This window comes from Cupressus sempervirens, chromosome 10 (genome assembly GCF_028749045.1).
Source record: "Cupressus sempervirens isolate cs-2001-9-10 chromosome 10, ASM2874904v1, whole genome shotgun sequence".
NCBI lineage: Eukaryota > Viridiplantae > Streptophyta > Pinopsida > Cupressales > Cupressaceae > Cupressus > Cupressus sempervirens.
In genome coordinates this window covers 513,315,821-513,341,799 of record NC_143127.1, presented here as the reverse complement: position 1 = coordinate 513,341,799, position 25,979 = coordinate 513,315,821, and the positions used below count along the sequence as shown (strand labels likewise).

Below are 25,979 nucleotides of genomic sequence, written 5' to 3'. Positions count from 1 at the left end.
AATTGTCTAGAAAAGGTGGAAAGGTAGAAGATTGAAGGATATAAAAACCATTTCATCTCCCTAGTTGATAAGTGGAAAGGCCTTAAGTGAGAATGATCCATGAAAAGTTCTTGTTAATAATATTCAAGTTGATATTCCTAAACAAGCTAGGAGTTGGAAACAATTTTCTTATGTAATAGTATCCTTTGAAGCTCTTTATAATACCTATAGAATTGAACATTTTAAAAAGTATTTGGAAAGACAAAAAGGTTATTAGAGAACATATTGAAATTGTGATTTTTGAATATAGATGTTTCAATACAAATAAGGATAAACACCTTATGTGACTCTAGGATTGCGTTGCAAAATCTTTACAAGAAGAAATCTCAATAAGTACACTAAATCAAACAAAAACAATAGAATATAATGGGAAAATGAGAAGTGCGAGAGTATGGAGTTTCACCTCCATACTTAAAACACACACCATGGAGTTAAAAAAGGAGGGTGTGTTGTTCGAGGAATTTGGCCCATGAAAAAACCAAAAGCAAAAGCCAGTCAACCTATGTGTTTGTTTGGCTTATGTGGGAAGAGAGAAGCGACGTCGATTGCCTAGAGGGCAGTTAACACCAGTTAGGATTGAACCGGGGTATGCGTACTGAATCAAACAAATATGTACTTGCAAGATCATCACTACTGTCACAAATTTACCTTTTTTATGGAGAGATGGTGACCCACAAATAGCAAATCTACAACAGCTCAACACCTCAAATTCGAACAATTTGTCGCAATTTTTTGATCTCTTTAACCACTTTGAAAGTGACGAGGCACCCAAATTTTTATTTGCCTTGTTTTTGGTTGAAACATCAAAATGATCGGTGCGCTTTGGAAAACCAGTCCCTCTCCAGATTTGACGAATTTAAAATGGAGAAAAACAAGGGGAAATAGGTGGCTTAAATCACATATTTTCCAGTGCGGGAAAGCATTATAATAATGCTTGAATACGGCGTGTTCTGCGGTCAAAGTGGCAGTTTCGCGTTTCACCTTTCAGCTTCACTCGCCTCATCTTAGCCATCCACGAGGTTTGCTTCAAGATCCGAGCCGTAGAATCTCTGGCGGGCAATTCTTTCGGTTAAAATGAAGTACTTTGGATGACCTGGGAAGCGATGGATTCCGTTGTTGAATGGCAGGAGTTGTAGACTGTCGCATAGCGGCTCTTCAATCAAAGAAATTTAAAAAAGGGGAAGCTCTCGAATGCAGAGACGAGAGAGAGGAAGATGATTTGAGATTTGGTGCAGCAATGCTGGTTCTGGTGCTCTCAAAGGCGTTCAAGGGTTGGTTTTGAGATGGGAAATGCGGTGTCCAATGTGGCCGCTAAGTTTGCGTTTTTCCCGCCGCAGCCTCCCACGTATAGTGTGAATGGCGAGGGCGACAATGCAAGGATTGTGCTGGGAAGGCTGGCGAGTGGCACCAAGAGCAGGAACTACACCAAGAACAATAGCCAGAACAAAAACCTCCGCATTCATGTCCTCAACACCAAGCGCGGCAACAGCATTGTGGCCATGTATTGGCGTCATCCGTATGCCAAGTTTACGCTACTTTACTCGCACGGCAATGCTGCTGATTTAGGGCAGATGTATGACTTGTTTCTGCAGCTGAGGAAGCATCTCCGCGTCAATTTGATGGGGTATGCTACTTTGGGTTAGGTTAGGTTAGGATAGCCTCTTTGCTGCACATTTAAAAAAAATATCTGCTTCGATTTTTACTTTGTTTGGGAAATTTTTAGGATTTAAGTTGAGGCTGGACTGGTTTTGTGCAGCTATGATTACTCTGGATATGGAGCTTCTACGGGTAAGGTGAGGACTTTTCTCGACACCTTTCACGCCTCGCCAGTTTAAATTACCAGGGCAGATATTAAGGAAAAATAATTATCAAGAGATGAATGCATTGCACGCGAGTGCTTTTTTAAATTTTTTGTCATTTCATGGAAACTTAGTGAAATTTTAGGTGAATTGGGAAAATTAAGGTAAATTTGTGAGAATTTTCATTTGTTATATGTAATTATCGTTTGAATTTGGAAAGTCCTAATTTTTAGAATTGAATTTACTTAATTAACCATAGACTCTGTTTATCCGGCTAATCTTTGGTTCTGTGCATTTTGGGTAAATTTTTGGCACTTTTTAATGACTTAACCCTGCAATCCTTTTATCGTTTTCTCTCCAAGCGGATGATGAAGAGTTTAATGTAAAACAGTGGTAAAAACAGAACGCACAATTTTCCTAGAAGCTTTTCCTTTCAGTTAATGGACTGTCAAAACGTAACGTCATGTTGTTTTCTAGTTTAAGAGGATTTAAGTTCTTTAGAAACACAGCTTTTAGGTTCGCGTATGTTTTTGAAGTGTCGATTAGGGTCATGTATTGATGTGGCCAACTCGAAACCATTAAATTATTCAAATATAAAAACTGTGACATGAATGTGCTATTCCACTCCTAACGTAACGAACATTGGTATCGTTGTAGTAAGGCAATCATCGTTTATATGACCACTGCAGATTGCTTATTTATGCATTAGTGTAATGTCTTTATTATCCATTTGATTGGCTTTTTATCATTTAAAATCTTGTGTTTGTGAGAGATTAAACAAAAACATATGGCAAATTTATTTTTGCTTGTAAATAATGAAAATGGATTTCTCGTAGATGGAAAGGAATATGGACTGTTTATCATTGAATTATGTGCTTACATCGCAATATCTGCTGTTTAGTTTCAGGCATGAGCCAATGAACAAAATATGCCAGTGAATTCGAGTTAGCAGGCTCAATCTCGTAATACCATTGTCCTATGTAGGGGGCCATGCACGATTGTCTGAGTGATCCTGTTGGAGGAATTTAGAAGCCACTTGCAGGACAAAGTTGTACAGAAAACACAAATTTTATCTCACTTGCATATTTTATGGAGCTGCATAAAACAACTGCTACCTGACATATGCAAAAATCATGTTTGAAATTTTTATATCCATAGGTTGCTGCTATTTGTCCAGGCTCACCTGTAATGTTTTGGCTACCAGTCAGTTTTCAGCCTCCTTTTTTATGCATGCTCAATATTGTTTTGATCACAGGGATGTTTGGCTTTTGACTAGATGCTATGTGGATTGCAAGTTCATTTTAAAGCTTAGTATTTACATGAATTGCAATTTCTACACCAGGAAAGTTTCAAGGAGATTGGAATAATAATGAATTGAGATTATAAGAAAATGATTCAGCTAGATTGCACAGTAAAGGATTAAATCCAGACTAACACACATTTGACTCTGATGTTTTCAGAATGAAATCAAAATTGTAATTGCTTGCTTTTAGAACTGTAATATTTTTTCTTTTTGGCAAACTGCTATCAGATGGGATAGCTCCCTTTAGTGATCAGTTTTCTTTTTGGCAAACTGCTATTAGTAACGCAGTGATTTGACAACACTGGTCCTTAATATCTCAGCATATCAAATGTGCTTCAAGGTGTAGAGCTTGAATATAGATTTATCTGCAACTGTACTGTTGTTATAAAAGGAAAAGATATGAATACAAATTATATTATATACAGCAATCTCAACCATGTTCTACGCAGCGATGAGAATATGAACAGTGATCAAGCAAAACAATATTTAATAAGTGATCAAGATAGAATAGTCAATAATTTGTTAACCAATAATGAACAGTTGTGTATAGAAAAGAAGTAAATAATTGAATACAAAGGAGTATATCCCTTCTCAAAGGACAGCACTCCCCAGAGAGTTCTAGGATATAAGTAGAGGAGGGCTATAAAAGGGAGAAGGGCATAAAAAAGAAGACTGATGATTATTAGAATGAACAGCAGTCCATTTACGATCAGAGGATGTTGTGATGCAATCTTGCCTCCAATGATAGAAACTGTTTTATATGCAAGACCTTCTGAATTTCTATTTAAAGTAGTGAACGCATAAAACAATAAAAAGAAGCAAACTGAATTCACAAGACATCAACAAATTAAGGCAAGATAAAAAGAAATACTAAAAGTGTTATCTGCATCAAACTGTTAGTATACAGTGCCATTGAGGGGATAAGTTAATCAGACTATCAGCATCTTCTAGTACTCAGCAACACCTGCATATCAATAACATCAAGAGACTACACAGCAGAACTCATAAACTTATTGGTATTTATATTCTGATCATTCATCATGTTTATTAGATAACATATGTTATTTATTTAGATCAATATATATAACGTTCAATGATACAACTATTTGATTATTATTATGGATGACTGCATTGCTAATGTGAATGAGTGCAACTGTCTGGATCCCATCTTGAAAGGAAGGGCTTGAGGTATAAGCGACGGGGGTTGCCAAGGCTGTGTAATAGGCTGTCCTAGAATGGACAAGAGGGTTTTTACAGCGTGGGGGTGTGTGTGTGTTTTTATTCCAGAGAGCTGACAAACCCACTTATGAGCTCTCTCCCCACTACACAAGATGGTGTGTGTTTTCTGGAAGATGAGGTAGGATGTGGGAAGCAAGTACAAGCCACCAAGTGAGAGGGCTGTGGTAGACATTCCTCTTGGCCTTGGTGTAGAAATGGCTTTGGGCAGGCCCATCATGTCTCTCCTTCCACCCTTTAATATGTTTGTGGAATATCATTAAATATATAATGTGAAATCTAACTCTAATTATGTGTTTGTGTGTGGATATTAGTATGTGTTGTTTTTTATTTCAGGAATCAAGTCTCAAAGGACATTAAAAGGGATATATTTACTTGGTAGTCACCATTGTGATTTTAAGAGTGAATTCAAGAGCAAATTAGGTAGGTGCCATCACGTGTTTCTTTCAGAATGAATTGTTGAGTTTTGTAGAATCACTAATCTGAATTCTGGTGAATGCCAAATGCTTGTGTCTGACAATGATTATCCAGATACCGAGGGATAGCATCTTGTTGAGATGGGTGTAACACACCTTGCAATGGTTTAATATTCAAAGTATTTATTTAATAGTTTGCGCCCACATATTTGGGTTGTCCCACTTTGAGTGGCACTTGGTGTCACTCGTAGTTTATTGTTTTGGCAACTGTAAGATTCACTGGTGCCATGGGAGTTGTTGACTGCAACTATGATAACTTGAAAGGTAAAGAAAGAGAACAATAATAGGGAGTTAATTTGTGGACATGGGGCAGTTTTGGAAAAGGTAGGATAAAACTACTTGAGTGCCCAAGTTTGGAAGCTGCATGTTCTAATCTGGTGTCAACTAACTGAGCTTGATTTGGGTCTTGGTGTGTGCACCTGCATTAACTAGTGGTTTCCAGCACCTGGTTTTAGAAACCATGTGGGTTTTGTAGATTCGTTCATGCCTATATATTGAGTGCTTAGGTTGGAGGTATTGTAGTGTGAATGCTAAGGTTTTTTAGGTACTGTTATGTTGCTGAAATTTCAACAACATTATGTTGATTTGTATGTTAACCTATGAAGACTAGAGATTGAAAGTTTTATTGTTACCATTACAATTGCTTACAATACAATTGGTTTTACTTGGGATGTTGGGTTTTGTTCCCAAAGGGATTTCTTAGGTTAAAAGTAAAACTGTGTCAATTGTGTTTTTTGAGTTTCATGTCATTGCATGCATTGTTTCTATTACGATAATAGATAAGCTTCTATTATTAGTTAATGGTTATCTGTTTGTAATCTATTGTAAATATTATGATGTTTCTAATAGTTAGTTAGCTGTGCTTATTTGTTAGCTTTCTTTAGCTTTCTTTTAGCTAGAATAGAGTATTTCTATTCTTAATGATCATTTCCTAAGGAAACATTGCTTTATTCTTTTGAACATGTAGACCTCGTCAATGGGCCCTTGGTCTATTGGTGAAGTTGAATGGCTCACAAAGAGCCCACTAGGGATCAAGTCTTGCTGAGTGCAAGGCTTGAAGACATCATAAGGGATGAGGCTAGGATCGTGCCTCGAGCGATTTTGGTAGCGTGGATGCTCCTTAGTCCTTAGCTCTTAGCCGAAGAGGTTTCAGGCACTGTGGGCCGGTATCGGGTACCTAAAACTTGTTTGTGGATGACCTCCACTAAAAAAAAAATGTAGACCTCTTGGTCTCTATTAATGACAAGCAAATATTTTACCAATTACTTCGTAATATGGTATCAGAGCCAATAGTCAAATTTTTTTCGAAAATAATTATAATGGTATAAGAGCCAATGCTTTAAAAATTTTCGAAAATAATTATAATTTCTTGGTTGAAATTATTTGCCGTTTATTTTCGAAATTATTTTCATGCAAATTCGCTTCCAAAGCCTTTAGTTCAACTAGGGTTTTCTAGCCAAAAAAATCCTGCAGTTTTGTAACTCGCAATTTTTTTGGTCTGCAAACGCGCACCCTTCTATCTGTAACTAGTGCAACTAAATCCTTTTAAAATTGAGGGTTATTCAATGCTATTCACGTGGAGGTCTGTTGGGTGCCATTTCTTTGCAACTCACACCCAAATTTTTCTGCCACTTGCACCCAAATTTCTCTAAAAATCACACGTTTGTTTTGTGGCTCATTTTTTCCATTAAGAAAAAGTGGTCATTTTTTGCCTATTTGGAGGTGTCTAGGTTTTTTACAAACCTTTGCTAGTTATTCGAGCCAAATTTTGCAATTTTCTATGCAAATCCACAATTTATCTCAACTTTTTTGAAGCTTCTTTTGCAGCAAGGGTCTTTTTTGCTTGAAATCTTTAATTTTGAGCTTGGAATTTTTTTCCAATTACATATTCTTGGTGGGTTTTTTGAGAGCTCAATTGGGTTGTCATCTGATTTTTCTGGGTGCCTCAATTTTCATGCCTTGATATTCAAGCTAGTGGATCCAGAAATTGACAAAATGTTGTTTTTGGGTTTTTTGAGCTCTCTTCTTGGTCACCTTTCAAATTTTCTGGGTCTTCCATTTTGTTTTTCCTTGAAGAACATGCCGTCATAGATTTTCATTTTTTTTTATTGAAAAATGTGCTATGGCATCATTGGGTAATATTCTGCTCGAGAGCAATTCCAAATTCAATGGTCGGAATTATGGCACTTGGAAGTAACAGAGAATAGCAATATTTGAATATTGATTAGATTGTTTTGGGTGTTACACAACATCCGATTGCCCCTAGTTGTGATTAGGATACATGGGATTTGAATAATTGGGAGGCGGTGATGCTTCTCAAATTATCCGTAGTTGATGATTAGCTCTCTTAGATTCCATCCGACAAGATAGTTGACAAGATATGGGCACCTCTCATAAATCTTTGTGAGACTTTTGACAAAAGTAGAGCTTTCTTCTTAAAGAACACCTGGTTTTCTATTATCACGGGTGAGTGAACATTGCTCCAGGCTCACCTGAGTAGGATTTCAGAAAATCCATGATTAGTTGCTTGCCATTAGTCGCAAGATGGAGGAATAGGACATTGTGTTTATCACTCGTCGAAGTTTACCAAAGTCCTACGAGCATTTTATCAGGACTCAACATCACGTCTTCTCATGTTGATCTGAAGTTCACGTATCTTTGCACACTTCTGCTTGAGCAAGATTGGTAAAAACAACAATTCGGTAGCAGTTCTAGCTCTACCTCCACAGAGCAAGCCTTTCTTACTAAATTCTTTCAGAAGGATAAAGGCAAGTCTCAGTAGTCTTCTCAACAAAAGTCCTCTATTCTAGCTTTTGAATGCTCCCAACAGAAGAACATTCAATATAACTACTGCCACAAATTTGTTCACATGAAGGTTGAATGTTAGAAATGCTTAGCTTCCCAATCTAAGCAATTAGTTTCGCAACCCAAAATGAACAGTACAGAGCACATTGAGCAGATAAAATCTGCCTTTTACGCCTGCATGGCTAAAACACTTGCAAATCATGTGAAGTCGTCTGCTTGTTATATTGATTCAGGTGCCTCTCGTCATTTCTCCCACCACAAAGACTGGTTCATTGACTACCAGCCTTACTGAGATTCTGTTATTTTTGATGGTGGAGAAGAGTACATTGTTGTCGATCAAGGCAACATTTAGATCCAGTCTATTGGGAGGAATCTCATTTTCCTCAATTTGTACTATGTTCTAGGGATGGAACTAAATCTACTCTCAAGTAGTTAGTTACTGCGACATTCTCCACACTTGGATGTCACCTGCAGTTCACATTAGTGTACCATCATAGATATGGTGACTTAGTCAAATTGTTGCAGTGGGTCTTGAGGATCATGGTCTTTTCCGACTTACTGATTTTGGTGATTCTCAGAACTTAGCTATGGCTGCTCGGTGGTCTTCTGTTACCACACTTTGGCATTAGCGATGCAAGCACTTGAATGTGCATTATCTCTCTTAGCTTGCTCAGGAAGAGCTTGTCCTTGATCTACCAGAGATTTAGACTCAATAGCTTGGAGTTTGTGATGCATTCTAGGCTGAGAAGCAACGTCGCATACCTTTCACTAGTGGTGATTCATGGTGAGCTTCTTAGGTACGTCAGCTTGTTCTTGCCGATATCTGTGGCCCTATGGCCACTCCTGCTGTTCTTGGATCAAGGTATTTTCTGTTGTTTGTTGATGAGTTCAGTAGAAAAATGTGGGTGTATTTTCTTAAAAAGAAATCAGATGCATTTCCCGTATTTTAAAAGTTTAAACCTTTAGTTGAAATAGAGTTTGGGAAAATATATTATTACTATTAGATCAGAGAATGGGGGGGAATTTTGTTGTAATGAATTGTCTAGCTTCTTGGATACTCATGGCATTAAATGCCACTTAACCACACCCCACACACCACAACATAACAGTGTAGTTGAATGTCGGAACAAAATAATCTTAGAGATGGCTCTATTCATGCTCAAACATAGATATGTTCCAAAGAAGTTCTGGGTAGAAGCAGTTAACACTGCATTTTATCTTTTGAACCAATCACCCACATTGGCAGTTAAAGGTAAGACTTCGGAAGAGGCTTGATCAGGTCACAAGTCCAGAATTAGTCGCTTGAAGGTTTTTGGCTCCCTTGCTTTTGTTTGGATCCCTTATGCATCATGCACCAAGTTGGATGCCAAGAATCAAAAACTTATGCTTGCTGGATACAATAGTCTTCACAAAGCCTACCGCTTGATTGACACTGAGACATCTCGTCTCTTGTACAATTGTGATGTAGGCTTTGATGAGTAACAAGGACCATTCATGCCTATTTCTCCTGATCCTGGTCCAACAGACGAGCCTGTGAAAGCTCGTGATTTGAGAGTTAGGCTTCCATTAGGTCCACCTGATGAGAGGGCTCCAGTAGCTCCTGCAACTCCAGTTATACCTGTGATCCTTGTACATACACCTCCAACTTCTCCTGTAGGATCACCTCGATTTGTAGATGCTTCACTTGAGTTTGATTCAGATTCTTTTGATGAGGAATTTGACCACCAAGCATCTCCTGATACTAAAGTTGGTTGTTCTCCTCTCCGGCCTAAGTGGTAGGCTAAGGCACTTGTTGATCTTTGTGATGATGAGCTCATTAGTAGGAGAACTGCTCTGAAAAAGAGCAAACTTATAGAGTCTATTGACTTTGCTCTCATGGCCAACATTCACAGTGTGTTTGAACATCAAACATATTTCGAGGCTAAAGGAATTACAAAGTGGGAATAGGCCATGATGTCTGAACACCAAACCTTGTTGAATAACACCTGGGTCCTTTTTGACCTTTCACCAGGGAAGAAACCCATTGGTTGCAAATGGGTTTACAAAATCAAATACAAATCTGATGGTACTTTGGATAAGTACAAAGCTCGTTTAGTTGCGAAGGGCTTTTCTCAGCGTCAGGGCATTGATTATGAGGAGACCTTTGCTCTTACTGCAAAGATGAGCACAATCGAGATTAGTCCTAGTCATGTCTGCATAGTTTAGCTGGAAGGTCCATCAAATGGACGTTAAGAGTGCTCTCCTGAGTGGAGATCTCCATGAAGAGCTCTACATGATGCATTCTCTTGGTTTTCAAGCTTGCTGGTAAAGACCATCAGGTTCTTAGATTGGTAAAAGCTCTCTATGGCTTGAAGTATGCCCTTAGGGCATGGTACAAAAAAAATGATAAGTGCCTCAGTGATTAAGGTTTCTAGAGGAGTTCTTTAGACCGAAATTTGAACATCAAGACTTCTGACAGTGACATCATCCTTCTAGTTATTTATGTGGATGATTTGATCATTACTGGCAGTTTAGCATCTTTGATTTAGGGAATCAAACATAATTTATGCCAGTCTTTTGATATGACGGATCTTGGGCTCATGCATTATTGCCTAAGTGTTGAGGTTTGGCAACAATCTTTTGGTATATTCATCTCTTAGTCCAAATATGCAAGGGCTTTGTTAGAAAAATTTCGTATGCAGGATTGCAAGCCTTCATCTACACCAATGGAAAAAGGTCTCAAGTTAGCAACCAAGTTTGATTCTCCTCCCGTTGATGATACTGCATAGATGCAACTAGTAGTAGGCAACCTCATCTACCTCTCTACTAGTAGGTCTGATATCAACTTCAACTGAAGGGGATGCTTTGGTGGTAGAGGACACAAACGACCACCTTCTGGAGTAGAATCAATTCAAAGAGAATTCAAGAACTTAATAATTAAGTAATTAGGAAGCTTTGACGTTAAATGCAATTATAGATCTGTTATAATTTCTTCATAAGGCTAGCAATTACCTTTGCAGTTCCTTTATAGTATTATATGCAACAACAGTCTCCTTTGATGCTGCGCTCCATTTCAATAGGCTAAGAAACACCCACTAAATGTAGTGATCACTTTCACTTACCTCACATCCCCATTCCGGTTTGCTATTTGTTTGTTTTCTATTGAGGTGATCCCTTTGTTGGCTAGCAAATGCTATAACTAGACCAATTTTCAAATCTTTCATCCATAGAATTGTGGCAAGGAGAAAATGTAGGTCAGTTTTGCTTCCCATGTCACTTGCCAAGTCGTGGGCTGCTAGAAAATGAATTCTCATGTTTTCCTTAATACTACAACATTGGCCAAAGATCTTTATGTCACTTTTAAATAATATGACTCATTTGCTTTCTTTCTTTTGTTTTATTTGACAAAATTCAGTGATGTTCTTTGGGATGCAGTTGGGCTGGCCCACTGAATTCTCCCTAGAAAATCTGATTCCCTTTTGAAACTGACACAACCCCTTGCAAATGGTGCAACAGATATGGTATAGGGGGCATGACTAGGTATTTGCTAATTTAACTAGTAAATATACCGAGGATAAAAATTCACGTCATCAACTTGGAATGGACTATTGCATAAATTCTTTTAATCTGTAATTGATATTTGTAATAATTTGTAATCCACCGTAAGCACAAGTTTGACCTTTGCATGAAGTCTACAATAAGCGTGGGTCTTTTGATTTTTGGATAAAATTGAGAGGGTTTTTGTCCTCAGGGTAAAAGTTGAACCAAAATTTTACAAATAAGAGTTTATTGAGATTGTTATTAATAGAGTGAAATCTTTTTTTCGAATAATTGTTTTTAAATCCTTTCCATGCAACGCGAAAAATAATTTAAACAACTTTTTGTTAAAACTTCACGATTTGCTTCCATAATCGATCACCTTTTTCTATGATTAACTAGTCTTTTAATATTTCACTTTTTTGACAACTCAAATATTTAATCATTCAATAATAAATGATTTTCCACACAACCAACAAAATTATGAAAAATATTAAAAGAACCAAACAATCTGTATCAAGATTGGACCTTAAGTACTAAACATAAAGGGTATTAGTTAGCCGTTCGGTAATGGTTGGAGCAGCAAACTCGGATTCGGCGAGAATCTCATTTTTGGATGGTACAGAAGGGGATTGAGCTGGTAAAATGGATACTGGTGGATCTGTTGGTGAGACTCGGGCAACTGAATCTGTGTATGGCACTGATGATAAGACTGCTTTAACATGCTGGGTCGACAGTTGGAATAACAGGTTCTGAAATTGGCGAAACTTGCCTACTATTATTTATGCAATATGGATCCAGACAAAGGAAGGAAGCTGGGACTGGAAGGTATGGGAGCTCAGAATCTTATTTGGATGCTACCATTGGTGGTTCAGGGGCCACCCTTACTTCATCTGCTGCTGCTGGGTGCCTCCCATGATATCTCTCACTCTAATCTCTGATATGCTAACAGCTTCTATTCAAGAGAAGGGAATGAATGGGCAGGGTGATGGTACTGTCTGTGGAGTCACCAAAATCAAGAATTATGTGCAATTTATTACATTCAGAAGGGATGGTGCACAAAGTGAAGAAGACACAAGCAATACTGAGAGGTGGGGTGTTGAATTTTATAGCAGAATCAGCGCAAAACATAGAGCTGATAACTCAAAACACCAAAAACACCATGATTACCCAGGGAAAACCCTCCCACCAGAGGGGAAACCAGCCACACCAAAAGCAATATTTTATTGAATAATAATAGTAGTCTTAATACAATGCTCAAAAACTTCTGAGACTGCACAAACTTGAGAAACAATACACAGTATTCACTTTACAACAAAATTGACTGATATAGCACCAAAATCCTACACACACAATACACCTGAAATAGCTATGGAATCTTTAAACAAAAATGTCACCACAGAATAATCATGATAATCTGGGTGCAAAAATTCCTAAGTTGCCGGTTCGTGGTTCGGTTCCGGGTTCGGGTTTGAGAACCGGTTCGCTGGTTCGATGAAATTTTGGAAAGGGGTTTGGGTTTGTTTGGGTTCGTTAGTACAAAAACATGTAAAAATTATATATATATATATATATATATATATATATATATATATATATATATATATACACACATTTTTATGAAGCATGAGTTAAAATTAGAATGTAGCATAGTACCATAAACACATTTAAAACTTTAAAACAGCATAAACAATAACATATCAATGTATCATGGTGAGCATACTATCATATAGTAACATAATTCAATCAACTTCAACATCAAAGATGAAAGATTCAAAACATTTAAAATATCAAGTTCAAGTGTCATTGTTTCACGTTCAATGTTTAACAGTAACTAATAGAATGAAAATCTATTAAAATTCTGAATTTCTAGTTCTAAGTTCTTCATTCTTCATCTTCATCTTCTTCATATTCATCTTCTTCTTCTTCATCTTCTTCTTCATCTCCTCCTTCTTCGCCTACGCTATTACGTGCACCAAGGCCAATGGGATCAGCAGCAGAATCAACAATGGTATTGGCATCAAAGTTATCAAAATCATCAATTGTAAGCACAGCAGTGGAAGCATCCAAGTCCGCAATCTCTGCATCTACATCCCACTTCATTGTCTCCCCTTCTTTGTATTCTTGACTCTTGTGTGAAAGAAGGCGCAAGTTGTTATGCACAAATACCAGGTTCTCGGCTTTTTTTGATTGCAACCTATTGCGCTTCACCGAGTGGATGAAAGAATAGGTGCTCCAATTTCTTTCTGATGCAGAAGAACCAGCAACCTATAAAGACAACATAGGGTAGGCAATTAAAAAGGAATTAATTCAATCTTATTAAAAAATTCTTTTGAAGATAAAGTGAGCTAATTTAAAAAAAAATAAAACTTACTTGTGATATAACTTTGATTGCAAGGGGCTGCAATGTTCGGAATTTTTGGCCATGGAGGTACCACCAACCATGAGCATGCTTCTTGAACCGATGATGAAGAGCATCATTACTTAGACCTGTAGCATTGACAAATGCTATGAACTCATCCATGATTACATCTCTTATATCATCATCAGGAAATATTCTTCTAAATGCTGCCTGGTACCCGTCAGACACTTCCATATCTCTGTATGGTGGCAACCTTCCTGGTAGATCACAATATTGTGAGCTATAGTATTTGGGGGTCAAGGCATAGGCAAGCAAATGTAATGGAGTGGTCATTTTGTTCCATCTTTCATCAATAATTTTTTGCACTTGTTTGAAAAAGGTCTCTTGCGGATCTTGCTCCTGCTCATTTATAACTTGCCTGATCTTCTCAATCATTGAGTCTATGCCATCATAGATCTCTCCAAGGCAAGGCCTATCTATGTCAGTGTACCTAAGCATGCTCATAATGGGCTCGGTGATCTTAAGGAGATATTCCACACGTTCCCACCATGAGTCAGCCAATAGCCTATCCTTTATTTTGTTTGCCCTTTCAGTGTTCTTTTGCTTCCATACACCCCAATTGTTGCTGATTACCATACCTTGAAGTGCATCTTTCACTTGCACAAGTCGTCTTAAGACGATTATATGTGATGCAAAACGGGTCTCAGCAACCTGTGACATAAATTAGAGCAAAAAAAACTATTAGATACATATTTTAGAAAACTAAGAAAAGTATACACATTGGCAATTGCACAAGTAAAATATGAAAAATCAGAAATTGTCAAATATTAAAAATTAAATTACTAATTTGAGTTCAAATTCATTTACCTTCAATAGCTCCAATTTTGAGTAGTTCCTGAAAAGAGATTGAGTCATGTGGTGGTTTGTGACAAACATTTGTATGTCCTCAGCCTCTTCATACACTGTTTTGATCCACTCAATTTGGTTCCCAATCTTTTGTAGCATAAGATTGAGTGAATGGACTACACAAGGTGTCCAAAAGATATGTGGATAACGTGATTCAACCAACAAACCTGCTGCTCTACAATTCTTTGCGTTGTCCGTTATGACTTGGACAACGTTTCTTGCACCCACTTGTTCAATGGCCACAATTAAGATATCAGCAATAAATGGCCCATCTTTTACTTTGCCCTCACAATCCACCGCTTTCAGAAACATTGCCCCTTTAGGGGACACCGCAAGGACATTGATCAAGGGACAGTTCCTAGAATCCTTCCAGCCATCTGAAACAATTGTCACCCTTGTCTCAACCCATGAGTCCCTTATGGGCTTCAATTGATTTTCAACCCGTTGGACCTCATCATCCAACAAGGTGGTGCGCACTTTCTCATAACCGGGGCCACAATACCCTTTTGGAGCTTCATTGGCACCCCTCAACATGTCCTTCCAAAACGGACAGCGGACAATATTAAAAGACAACCCATTTGCATAGAGGCATCTTCCCACCTTAATGTCAGCAATATCCCGGGCCTTGTTTTGAAAAGAAGTTTCTATTGGCCCCTTTCTTTTGTGTACAATGGGGACAGATTCAGTGTCAGTGTCCATTGTAGTATTGAAGAAGGGATGGTCTTGTACAATAACATCTGAGGGGGGCTGCATTCCCTTAGCTTTTTTACTTTTATTGCTACTACTACCGAGTTCTATTGCCCTGTGTCCTTCTCTCTCTTCTGCTGCCTCATGCTCTTCAATATATTTTAACACGGTGTGATTTGGTATAGGAACACCATTTTTGCCAGGGCATTTCTTGACTCCTCTTCCAGTATAACCACATAGATGGCCTACCACACGATAATAAGAACTATTTCTTTCTACATCACATCCTCGACATCTCCAATGGAATGCACCACCTCCTGGAATGGGTTTTATAATGTCTACATACTTCCATAGAGGAGAATCAGAGTTGGTTTCCATTCTTTGTTCGGTGTTGCCTATTGATGAAGAGGTAGATGACATTACTTTCCAACCTTTCCCTATGGCAAGAAATTACTAATTAGATATATGTTCATAATCTATATGCAAGAAAATGACGAATTTTGAAATAATGGAAAAGATTCAAGAACTTAGAACATATGAAGATTGAAAGAGAAATTTAAAAAAAATGGAAAAACTAGAACAAAACAATAGTAAATGGAATAAGATCTTACCTCTTGGTCCTTTTCCAGCCATTGCAAGTTTGCAAATGTGTATAAATGATGCACAAACACTTCAAGAACACCAACAAGTCAATCTTCAAACTCCTCCTTGCACAACCGGATGCTTGCTCAAAAACTTATGTGCTCTCCTTCAAGGCAAAACAACCTATTTAGAAACAACAAATGACTATGAGAGAGCAAAAAACCAATTCATAACACCTTTTTAGGGTATGTGGACCCCACAAATTATTAAAAAATGCAAATATATAACTTTATTTCCGCGTCCGTGTGCGGGTTCTTGGCTGGGTTCGAACCTGGTTCGATTTTCCCAGCCTGGTCCGCCCGGGTTCGAACCAGGATTCGAAAATCGAACCCTGGGCGAACCTTGGTTGAACCGGACTAGAATCTCGAACCGGTTCGAACCAGTTCGAGGTTCGGAGGGGGGGTAGGGGTACCCGTGTAACTTAGAAAAATTCACAAAATGCAACCAAAAATGAATGCCTACATCAAATTGTGGAAAGCATACATTGCTGGACATCAACTGTCGATTCAGAAAAGAAGACTTTTTCAATGTAAGTTGTAACCTATGATCCCACAGCAATCAGCCTACAAGAATGAGCTCCCAGTTTTCCAGAAATGATAACAATATTCCTTTTCCTGCCATGACACATGGAGTCACTGCAGATATAACTAACGTGACTCTTCATTGCAAGGTTGCATGGGTACGTGGGTACGGGAACGGGAACGGGTACGGGAGCGGGTATGGGTACGCATATTTTTCAAAATAGGGGACGGGGGTACGTGTGTAAGCCTAATTTTTTCTATATAATTAATATTTTATAGAAAATATAAAAATCAAAATATCTGTCACGAGTCATGACATTGAGCATTCAAAACAAGAAATTTGAAAATATAAGCCATAAGTCAAATATATATATATGCTATTGCTGAATGTTTAAAGTATTTTTCATAATTGGGAACGGAGGTACTTGGGTATGTCAAACTTACTTAAAAATTACACTTTTATATTTATTAAAAATCTAATTTTATGAGTCATGACAATGGTTTTTCAAAACAAGAACAGTGATAAAGTTTGCAAATGTAATGTACTGTTTTCAGTTTCAGATTTGCTATATGTTTGAAATAATAATACATGATAAATGCTTAGATGCATAACAAAGAAGGCAGACTTTAAACATGAACAAGAAGATCCTAAACCATATGACAATGACATATTGCAAATGATAAACTTTTAACTTGAACAGTGATAAAGTTTATTGTTAATGAGTATCAAAGTTTCAAACTGATTTGGTATTGAATTAAGTTTGATAAACAACTAGCTAATACAAAAACCAAAAACCAAAAAAAAAAAATCAGAATCTTAATCAAGGTCCTTAGCTATGATGCTCTCCACCAAGTACCCGGTACGTGGGATACGTGTACCTGGTACTTGGGTACGTGGGTACGAGTACCAGGGGTGTGGGTACGAGTACCCATGCAACCTTGCTTCATTGTTCTCTTGAACGGTTCAGCTGCTCAAGGAAGATTCTTCATAGGACAAGGAAGACGTCAAATTTCTCAAACCATTAAACTTATGTAAATGGACTCTTCATAGTCTTATTCAATCATTCTCTATGCTGCCGTGAATACACACTTGAGTGAGGAATGTAGCATCAGAACACCAACACCATCAATGAAGGTGTAGCAGATAGTTCCTGCACCAATCTATAACAGTGGTGAATCAGTATTGTAGAGATTTAAAATTTTTGAACTCCTAAAATTATGAATGCATAAAACCATATAAAGCATAAAGAAAACCACCAGTAAGACATGAACGCATGGATTTCTTGTGGAAAACCCTTTTGGGTAAAAGTCCACAATATCAAATAGCTCTCATTAAAAAGAATGGGTACCAATCCAGATTACAAACAGAGCACCAACTCTGAAAATTAAAGCACAAGCTTCAGCAGACTGAGGAACCAAAGTCCAGCTGCTAAATCCAAGAAATTACATAAACTGAAAAACAAATCCTTAGCTAATAAATTCTACCAGCTCTTCACAAAGTTCTACTTAATGCAGAAAGCTCTGATCTCCAATCACTGTACCATGTCAAGAAAACCAGAAACACTGCAAAAGGAACACAAAACTTTTGAAGAGACAGCAGAAGATAAATCTTGGGTTGCAGCCATGAAAGAAGAAGGTTTTAGTAGAAAGTTTCATCAAAATCGATACATTGTATTTGAGCATTTGCACATGAACCTTGCTTCGTTCCTTACTACTTGACCATCTTTGTTCAATTTGTTTCTGAACACCCAGTTGGTGCCAATCACATTCTTGTCCTTAGGCCTTGGGACAAGTTCCCAAGTTTGACTTTTTTGTATATCTGTTTGATGAAACCTTCTGCTGCAACCTTCTGAAACCTTTTAATCAGGGATAGTGAACCTTTTGAGTATTGAATGCTGATTGTCATCATCCCTTTAAATGTAACAAGGGCTGCCAAAAATCTTAAATGCTTTACAGATGCTGCCTTACCATCCCATAATTCATAAGGTGACTTCTTATGCTTGGCTCTAATCAAACCCCTGTTTTGAATGTAAATAGCTGTATGGACTGCTTCCTTCTGAAAACAATCAGTCAGTATGGATTCATTCATCATACGTTGTGCCATCTCTTGGACAATCCTGTTTTTCCTCTCAATCACCCCATTCTGTTGAGGGGTCCTATCAGCTGGAAATTGACATTGATACCAGCTAAGTCACAAGGTTCGAATTCGAATTCGAGTTTGGCAACTATAAAATTCGAATGAAGTTCGGGAAAGAGTAAAAATTCGAGAAAAAATTCGAATTAAATTCGCCTTATACAATTTTAATTATTTTCTAGATGTATGTAATATATCTTATCAATTATCAAAATAGTAAAAATTGCTAAATAGATCTCACAACTTCATAAGCCTGATGAGGCATTTATTAAGTACAAAACATAAGAAACATGTGAAATCACAATAGCAAAGATATTTTTTTGTTGCGAAGGTACAATCAAAAGTCAAGACTTAATAGCTTCAAGAAAGCTCGAAGTCATCAAGAGCACTTGGCTCAGATGGTGTAGCATCATCATCAGTATCACTACCCAATTCTTCCTCAAAAAAGTCAAGCTCATCTACGTCTGGTACTGCTATGTCTTCCAAAGTCTGTTGTTGTGAAGATGACTCATTTGTTGATTTGTTCATAAGCAATTTTAAATTGCTGCGAACATAGACAAGATCTCCCAACTTTCCAGAGAACAACTTGTTCCTCTTTTTGGAATGGATGTGGTCAAAGCAATTCCAATTTCTCTCACAAGCTGATGAACTTGCTCCTTGACTCAAAATTCGAATGGCAAATCTTTGAAGTTCAGGAGTTTCTGCCCCATAGCTCATCCACCATCTATAACTAGGTACCTCATCTCATGTCATATCATATTTGGCTGCTGCTATTCCAAACATCCCTTCCGCTTTTCTGTATTTCCAACATTGTTCTCTAATTAGAGATGCAATTGTTGGATCTGGTTCAAATCTACTAATGGCTTCATAAAACCCTGCCATAATTTCAGCATCACCTTGTCTATCAATGTGAAACAGTTTAGGCTCCAAATAGCAAGCTGCTGCGTGTAAAGGAGTGTGCATCATTTTCCATCTTGAATCAACAGTCTCCCATATCTCTATGTACTCTGCTTCCACATTATTTAGTGCTCTCTGAATAGCTTCCTTGCAACGGTCCATGCTTTCATAAAGCATTCCAAGACAAGGAGTGTCACCATCAACCATGCGAAGCACATCAACAATTGGACCGCATATATTTAAAACCTTTGCCCCACTTTCCCAAAAGCTACTATTTAAAACAATTTTCTCTATCATCTTCCCTTTACCACTTTTTGAGAGAGTTGAATTTTTCCACTCATTGGAACAAATTACAGATCGTAAAGCCGCTTTCTCTTGAACCACTCTTCTCAAAGTGATATAAAATGAAGCAAATCTTGTATCACAAGGCCTCAACAACTCTCTAGATGCATGTTGCCTGTAAAGGCTCAATGTGAGACGATGATTTCGTATGAAATTCGCAACTTCTCTTCCTCTATGAATTACTTCATGTATCCAAGGGAATTTTGCCAAATCATGAAGCAACAAATCCAAACAATGAGCTGCACATGGACTCCAATAAATTTTTGGGTACTTCTCTACAATCAGCTTGCCAGCTCCCACACAATTTGCTGCACTATTAGTAACCACTTGAACCACATTTGCAATCCCTACTTCAAAAATTGCTTCCTCTAATATCTGAAATATATATTCAGAAGTTTTTTAATGATTCATGGTGTCAATAACCTTCAAGAATACAACACCTTCGGGACAAGACACTAAAACATTAATCAATGGTCTTTGACAGATATCCGACCATCCATCACTCAATATAGTGCACCCTGTTGCCTTCCAAGAGGCTTTGACCACCGCTAATTTATCAATCACTCTATCTTTTGACCTCTCTAAGAGATTTGTTCTCAAAGCCTCAGAAGAAGGAGGTATGTACCCTTTGCCAAACTCTCCAGCCTTTTGAAATACAACACGATAAAGTGGATTTCTAGCTACATTGAAAGGAATTGCACTAGTATAGAATAAATCAGCCAGTAAATCATCAACTACTTGTTTCTCACATGGTTTCCAAAAGCTATTCAGAGTTCCGCTCTCTTTTGTTGCCTTTACAACCTGAGGTAGACATGAAGATAACGGTATAGTTGATGTGAATCTAGAGACGTCTTCAATTCTTTGTTTCTTTTGTGCCTTCTTCATCTTTTGAGCAATAGAAGACGAATGCTCTTTCTCTAAAATCGCCCTAAGCTCTTGGGTCACACCTGGACATGCAGTAACACCCCCACCTTTACCTGCTGTAATACCAAGCAAGTGATCCATGACCCTTGTTAAACTTCCAGTAATAACTTTTAGACACAAGTTACACTAAGCTTTATTAGGACCGTTTTGAGTCACATGTTTCCATGCCTCCGAAGTTGATTTGTGGGGAGCCATATTACAATCTATAGAATTAAAAACAAAACAATATATTATTATTTCAAACTTTAAAACAAAATTATTCAATAAATAATTTAAAAATGTCAATTTAAAATTAAACATGTTAAAGTTCAACTTTTTACACTAATAATTATATTATTTAAAAATTGAAATATACATTTATTAAACATAATATAATATATCTATTTATTTATTAAATTATAATAAAAATTATAAACTTACAAAGCAAAATAAAGTAAACATATTAATAGCAATCTAATCGACTCTAAACTCTAATATTTTAAAAGTTTTCCAAACTATGTTAATTAAAAATTAATATATCACTATTTTAAGTCAATTTTAAAGAATAATCAAATATTGAATTAACTATTACAAAATAGATTACAAAGAATTATAAAAGGATTAAATTGATTACAAAAACTATATAAAATGAAATAATTTTTTTATACAAATTATATTAATAAAAAACTATATACAAATTTTATATCTAAAAACTATATTAAAAAAACAAAACAAAATATAAAATTAATACCTGTTGAAAAGTAAAAACTTATGCATATTATTACAAAGTTACAAATCTACAAAAATAAAACTGTATCATTGAATTAGCAAGACATAAGTAAGTTTAAAATTGTTTTGATATTTATAAAGGGCAAAAGTTATTTAAATATAAAGTTTAGAACTTTAAAAAGTAATCTATCATTCAAAAGAGAAATAAATCTTAATATAACAACATTTTAGAATATTTCCCTCGTCCGACCTTAGAAAAATCAAATAATATAATACAAATCAATAAATGAAAAATGCAGTGTGAAAGGAACCGACTGCTCAGAAATAACTCATAACTTTATTGGGAATGTAATCTATTGAAATCACGAAAAATAAATGCATCGCAAGCTTGCGTAGGGTTTAGATGGGTTGCCTTGCATTCACCCAGGCAGGCACGACAGAGCTGAGAGAGGGAAAACAACAATGAAGGCAGGACGCGGGAGAGGAGTTAAGTGCCGCTTCAATGAAAAACGCCGCTTTAACAAACTCTGCGCGGGACAAACGCTTCAGGACTCAACAAACTCTGCTCATTCGCATTGGATTTTCTTCTCATTCGCGTCGGATTTTATAGACATTTTTGCTCAACGACACCCTACAAACTCTGCCGGCAATTTCTAAATCTATTTGATGAAGTCCGTTTTTGGCAGCCGAATGAACAGCGGATTTTAACGAATTTTTTAGGCAAGTTTCAAATTCGACAATATCCGAATATCAAGCTTGATATTCGCCGAATCTTGTGACTTAGGATACCAGTAACCAAACTTCTCATGAAAGCTTACAAAGTCATTAGAGCTAAACTCACCTCCATTATCTGATCACCATTATTTTCAATCCCTTCTAATTTTCAACCAAAGCTTTAAAATCTTTGAACTTCTCCAATGCTTCTGATTTCTCCGTCAAAAAGGTCACCCAAGTCATATGTGTGTAGTCATCAATTACCTAATAGCATAAATTATCTCTGATCTTGCATACTTGCAGTTCTTGTAGGACCACACAAATCAGTGCGCATTAGCTCTAAAGGTTTTGTGCTCGAGTACTCCTTTGATTTAAAACTCCTACCAGTTTTTTGGCCCATTTGACAATCTTTACTGTCAGATGGTTTAGTGAGTTTTGGCAAGTCTCTCACCACCTCCTTGCTGGTTTGAACAAGGCTTTCAAAATTTATATGACCAAGTGTCCTGTGCAACAACCAAGATTCATCAAGTAGACTCAAATAACAAGTTTCAATTTTAGCACCATCAAGAATGTATAAGTTATTCACTGCCCTACTGGCTTCAGCAATATGAACATCATCTTTACTAAGTTAAACTATGACCTTGATCACACAATTGACCGACTCTAAGCAAATTATGTTTCAAGCCTTCTATACATTCTCAACTTTATTCTTTCCATCATTCAGCATAAGAGTACCTTTACCAGCAACCTTTGCAGAGGATTTTTCACAAATCTCTTCTTTCCACCATCAGATTTCTTTAGAGTCAGGAACTTACTCTCATTTCCAGTCATGTGTCTAGAACAGACACTATCTGCCCATATGTTGTTCTCACTGTGCAAGTAGAGTTGTTTGCCCATCAGAGACTTTGTTTCATCCTCTCACTTTCTTCCTCCAAACTTTGGTTTCCTTAGCCTTGCTTTTATTATCTTTCTTTGAGAAGTCTGCTCTATCAATCTTACAAAACCTTGCACTATGTCTAATGTTATTATATATATATCGGACATAATTATAATTTCTCAAAGGCGTAAAAGAGTTCTGATTCACAAATCTGAAATCATTTCTAAACGTCATTCTACAATTTATTGCCTTGTGTCCAAAGTAATTACAAGCATAACACTAACCATGAAAGGAGGAGTGGTTAAACCTGTTTAAGAGAACTTGTCTAGTACCATAAGGCTGCTTGAGACCATTATTTCTGATTCTTGTTGAAGAAAACTTTTAAGTTATAACCATTAAGAGTCTGCCCTGTTTAAGAGAACTGGTCTAGTACCAAAAGGCTGCTTGAGACCAGTATTCCTGATTCTTGATGAAGAAAACTTTAAGCTATTACCATTAAGAGTCTGCTGTTCTACATTTGAAGACTTGGACACCTTCTTGAAGGCCAACCGCACATTTGTCTGAAGATTCTTTTTGAGAGGCTAGAAGATCATCCAAAGATAGCAAACTTTGCTGACTTCCTCTTCTTTAACATTATTAGATTTCCACAATTCATTACTAAATATCAATTTATTTTTGGATTCAATTGTGTGTGTTTTTAGCATCACACACAATCAAATCTAGAAATAAATTGATATTTCCTCTTCTTTGTCAATCTTCTTGAGAGAAACAATTTCAGTCTCCAATCTATCATCATCTAAATCTGTTTTTTCAGATCCTCTTGAACCCTCTTATCTTCAATCTGAATTTTCAGGTCTCTATGAGTTTTCTTTGCATCATCTAGAGCTTGTGACTTTTTCTTCAATCTCTTCCTTGAGTAGCAGCGTCAAATTTAGTTTTTTCTTCTCGAGACTTCTAATTTCATTGAGAGCACTTAACATTTCTTGTTCAAAATCCACTTCTCCATCGCCTTTTCCAAAATCATCTCCATCTTCTTGATTTTCTGTTTGAGTTTCTTCCATAGCCATGAACAAGATCTCATCACTTTTGAGATTCGTCATCCCCTCCATTAGATGAATCACTCTCCACTTTTGAGTAGAGGCACCTTTTACATTTCCAAACTTCTTGCCTTTTCCTCTATACTTCTTGTTAGACTTTGACTTCTTTTCATTATTGCTGTCTTCATTATCCTCGTATGGACATTTGACTGCAAAATGCCAAGTTCTGTCACAGTTAAAACGTCTGAGAGTTTTTCTTCTTGTTTTTGCTGAAATCCTTCTTTGCCCTTTTAACAAACAAAGCTTGTTCCGAGTCTGAATCATCATTTGAACTGTCACTAGATGCTTGCTCCTTTTGTTTGCCTTACTTTGAGGCTTTGAAATCTTAGCATCAATCGTCTCCTTTATGGCTGAAATCTTAGCATCAAATCTCAAGGGTAAAGATCTGAATATTTTTTGAATGACCACTATCTTCAATTTTCTTTCCAAGAGCTTTGAATCAGTATTGCAGAGATTTGAAACTCTTAAAATTGTGAATGCATAAAATTAAAACCATATAAAGCATAAAGAGAACAACCAGTAAGAGATGAACACAAAAATTACTCATGGAAAACCCTTTCGGGTTAAAAAACCCCATCATTAAAAATAATGAGTAACAACCTGGAATGCAAACAGAGCACAAACTCTGAAAACTAAAGTACACACTTCAGTGGACTGAGGGAAGAAACCCATTGGCTGCAAATGGGTTTACAAAATCAAATGCAAATCTGATGGTACTTTGGATAAGTACAAAGCTCGTTTAGTTGCAAAGGGCTTTTCTCAATATTAGGTCATTGGTTATGAGGAAACCTTTGCTCCTATTGCAAAGATGAGCACCATTAGATTAGTCCTAGCAATGGCAGCTTTGTTTGGTTGGAAGGTCCATCAAATGGACGTCAAGAGTTCTTTCCTGAATGGTGATCTCTATGAAGAGGTCTACATGACGCAGCCTCCTACTTTTAAGGTTGCTAGTAAAGATGATTAGGTTCTCGGATTGGTAAAAATTCTCTATGGCTTGAAGCAGGCCCCTCAGACATGGTACATAAAAATTGATAAGTACCTCAATGATCAAGTCTTCAAGAGGAGCTCTTCAAAGTCAAATCTGTACATCAAGATTACTGACAGTGACATCATCCTTCTAGTTATTTATGTGGATGATTTAATCATCACTAGCAGTTCAACATCTTTGATTCAGGTAATCAAATAGAATTTATTCCAGTCTTTTGATATGACTGACCTTGGGTTCATGCATTATTGCCTAAGTGTTGAAGTTTGGCAACAATCTTTTGATTTATTCATTTCTCAATTCAAATATGCGAAGGCTTTGTTAGACAAATTCCATATGCATGATTGCAAGCCTGCATCTACACCTATGGAGAAAGGTCTCAAGTTATCCGCAAAGTTTGATTCTCCTTCTGTTAATGATACTACATATAGCCAACTAGTAGGCATCGTCATTTACCTCTCTGCTACTAGGCTTGACATTAGCTGCGTAGTTAGTTACATCTTACGCTTTTTGACAGCTCCTAAGGCTGATCATTGGATGGCAGCAAAGCGTGTGTTCCGTTATGTGAAGGTCACTTCAGAGTATGGATTTCATTGCTCTCAAAGTTCTCATCCTAGACTCAGTGGGTTCATAGGTTCAGATTGGGCAAGCTATGTTGATGACAAAAAGTCAACTTTTGGATATGTGTTCAGTTTGGGATCCGGTGTTTTCACATAGATCAGTAAGAAACAACAATTAGTTTTTCTCTCCTCCATAGGGGTTGAATACAAAGGGACTGTTAAGGCAGGATGTGAAGTTGTTTGGCTTTGTCGGATGCTTGGGGATATGTAGATGTCACTAGCAAGACCGACTACTTTGTTTGTTGATAACGAAGGCGTTATCAAGTTAGCTCGAAATCCAGTCTTCCATAAATGAATCAAGCATGTGGATTTTCACTATCACTACATACAACAGTTGGTTGAAGATGGGACAATAGATTTGCAGTATGTTCCTACTATAGATCGGACTG

General features: G+C 37.0%; 1 protein-coding gene across 1 annotated transcript in view; it reads left to right on the top strand.

Moving 5' to 3' along the window:
* Positions 1–480: 480 nt before the first annotated feature.
* Positions 481–25,979, top strand: part of LOC149534909 (uncharacterized) — a 59,046-nt gene continuing 33,547 nt past the window's right edge. Inside the window, exons 1-2 of the mRNA XM_089803389.1 lie at positions 481–1,663; positions 1,796–1,832. Of these exons, the coding sequence (XP_089659515.1) occupies positions 1,323–1,663; positions 1,796–1,832 (378 nt within the window). The 5' untranslated portion in view covers positions 481–1,322. The remainder of the gene's footprint in view (positions 1,664–1,795; positions 1,833–25,979) is intronic.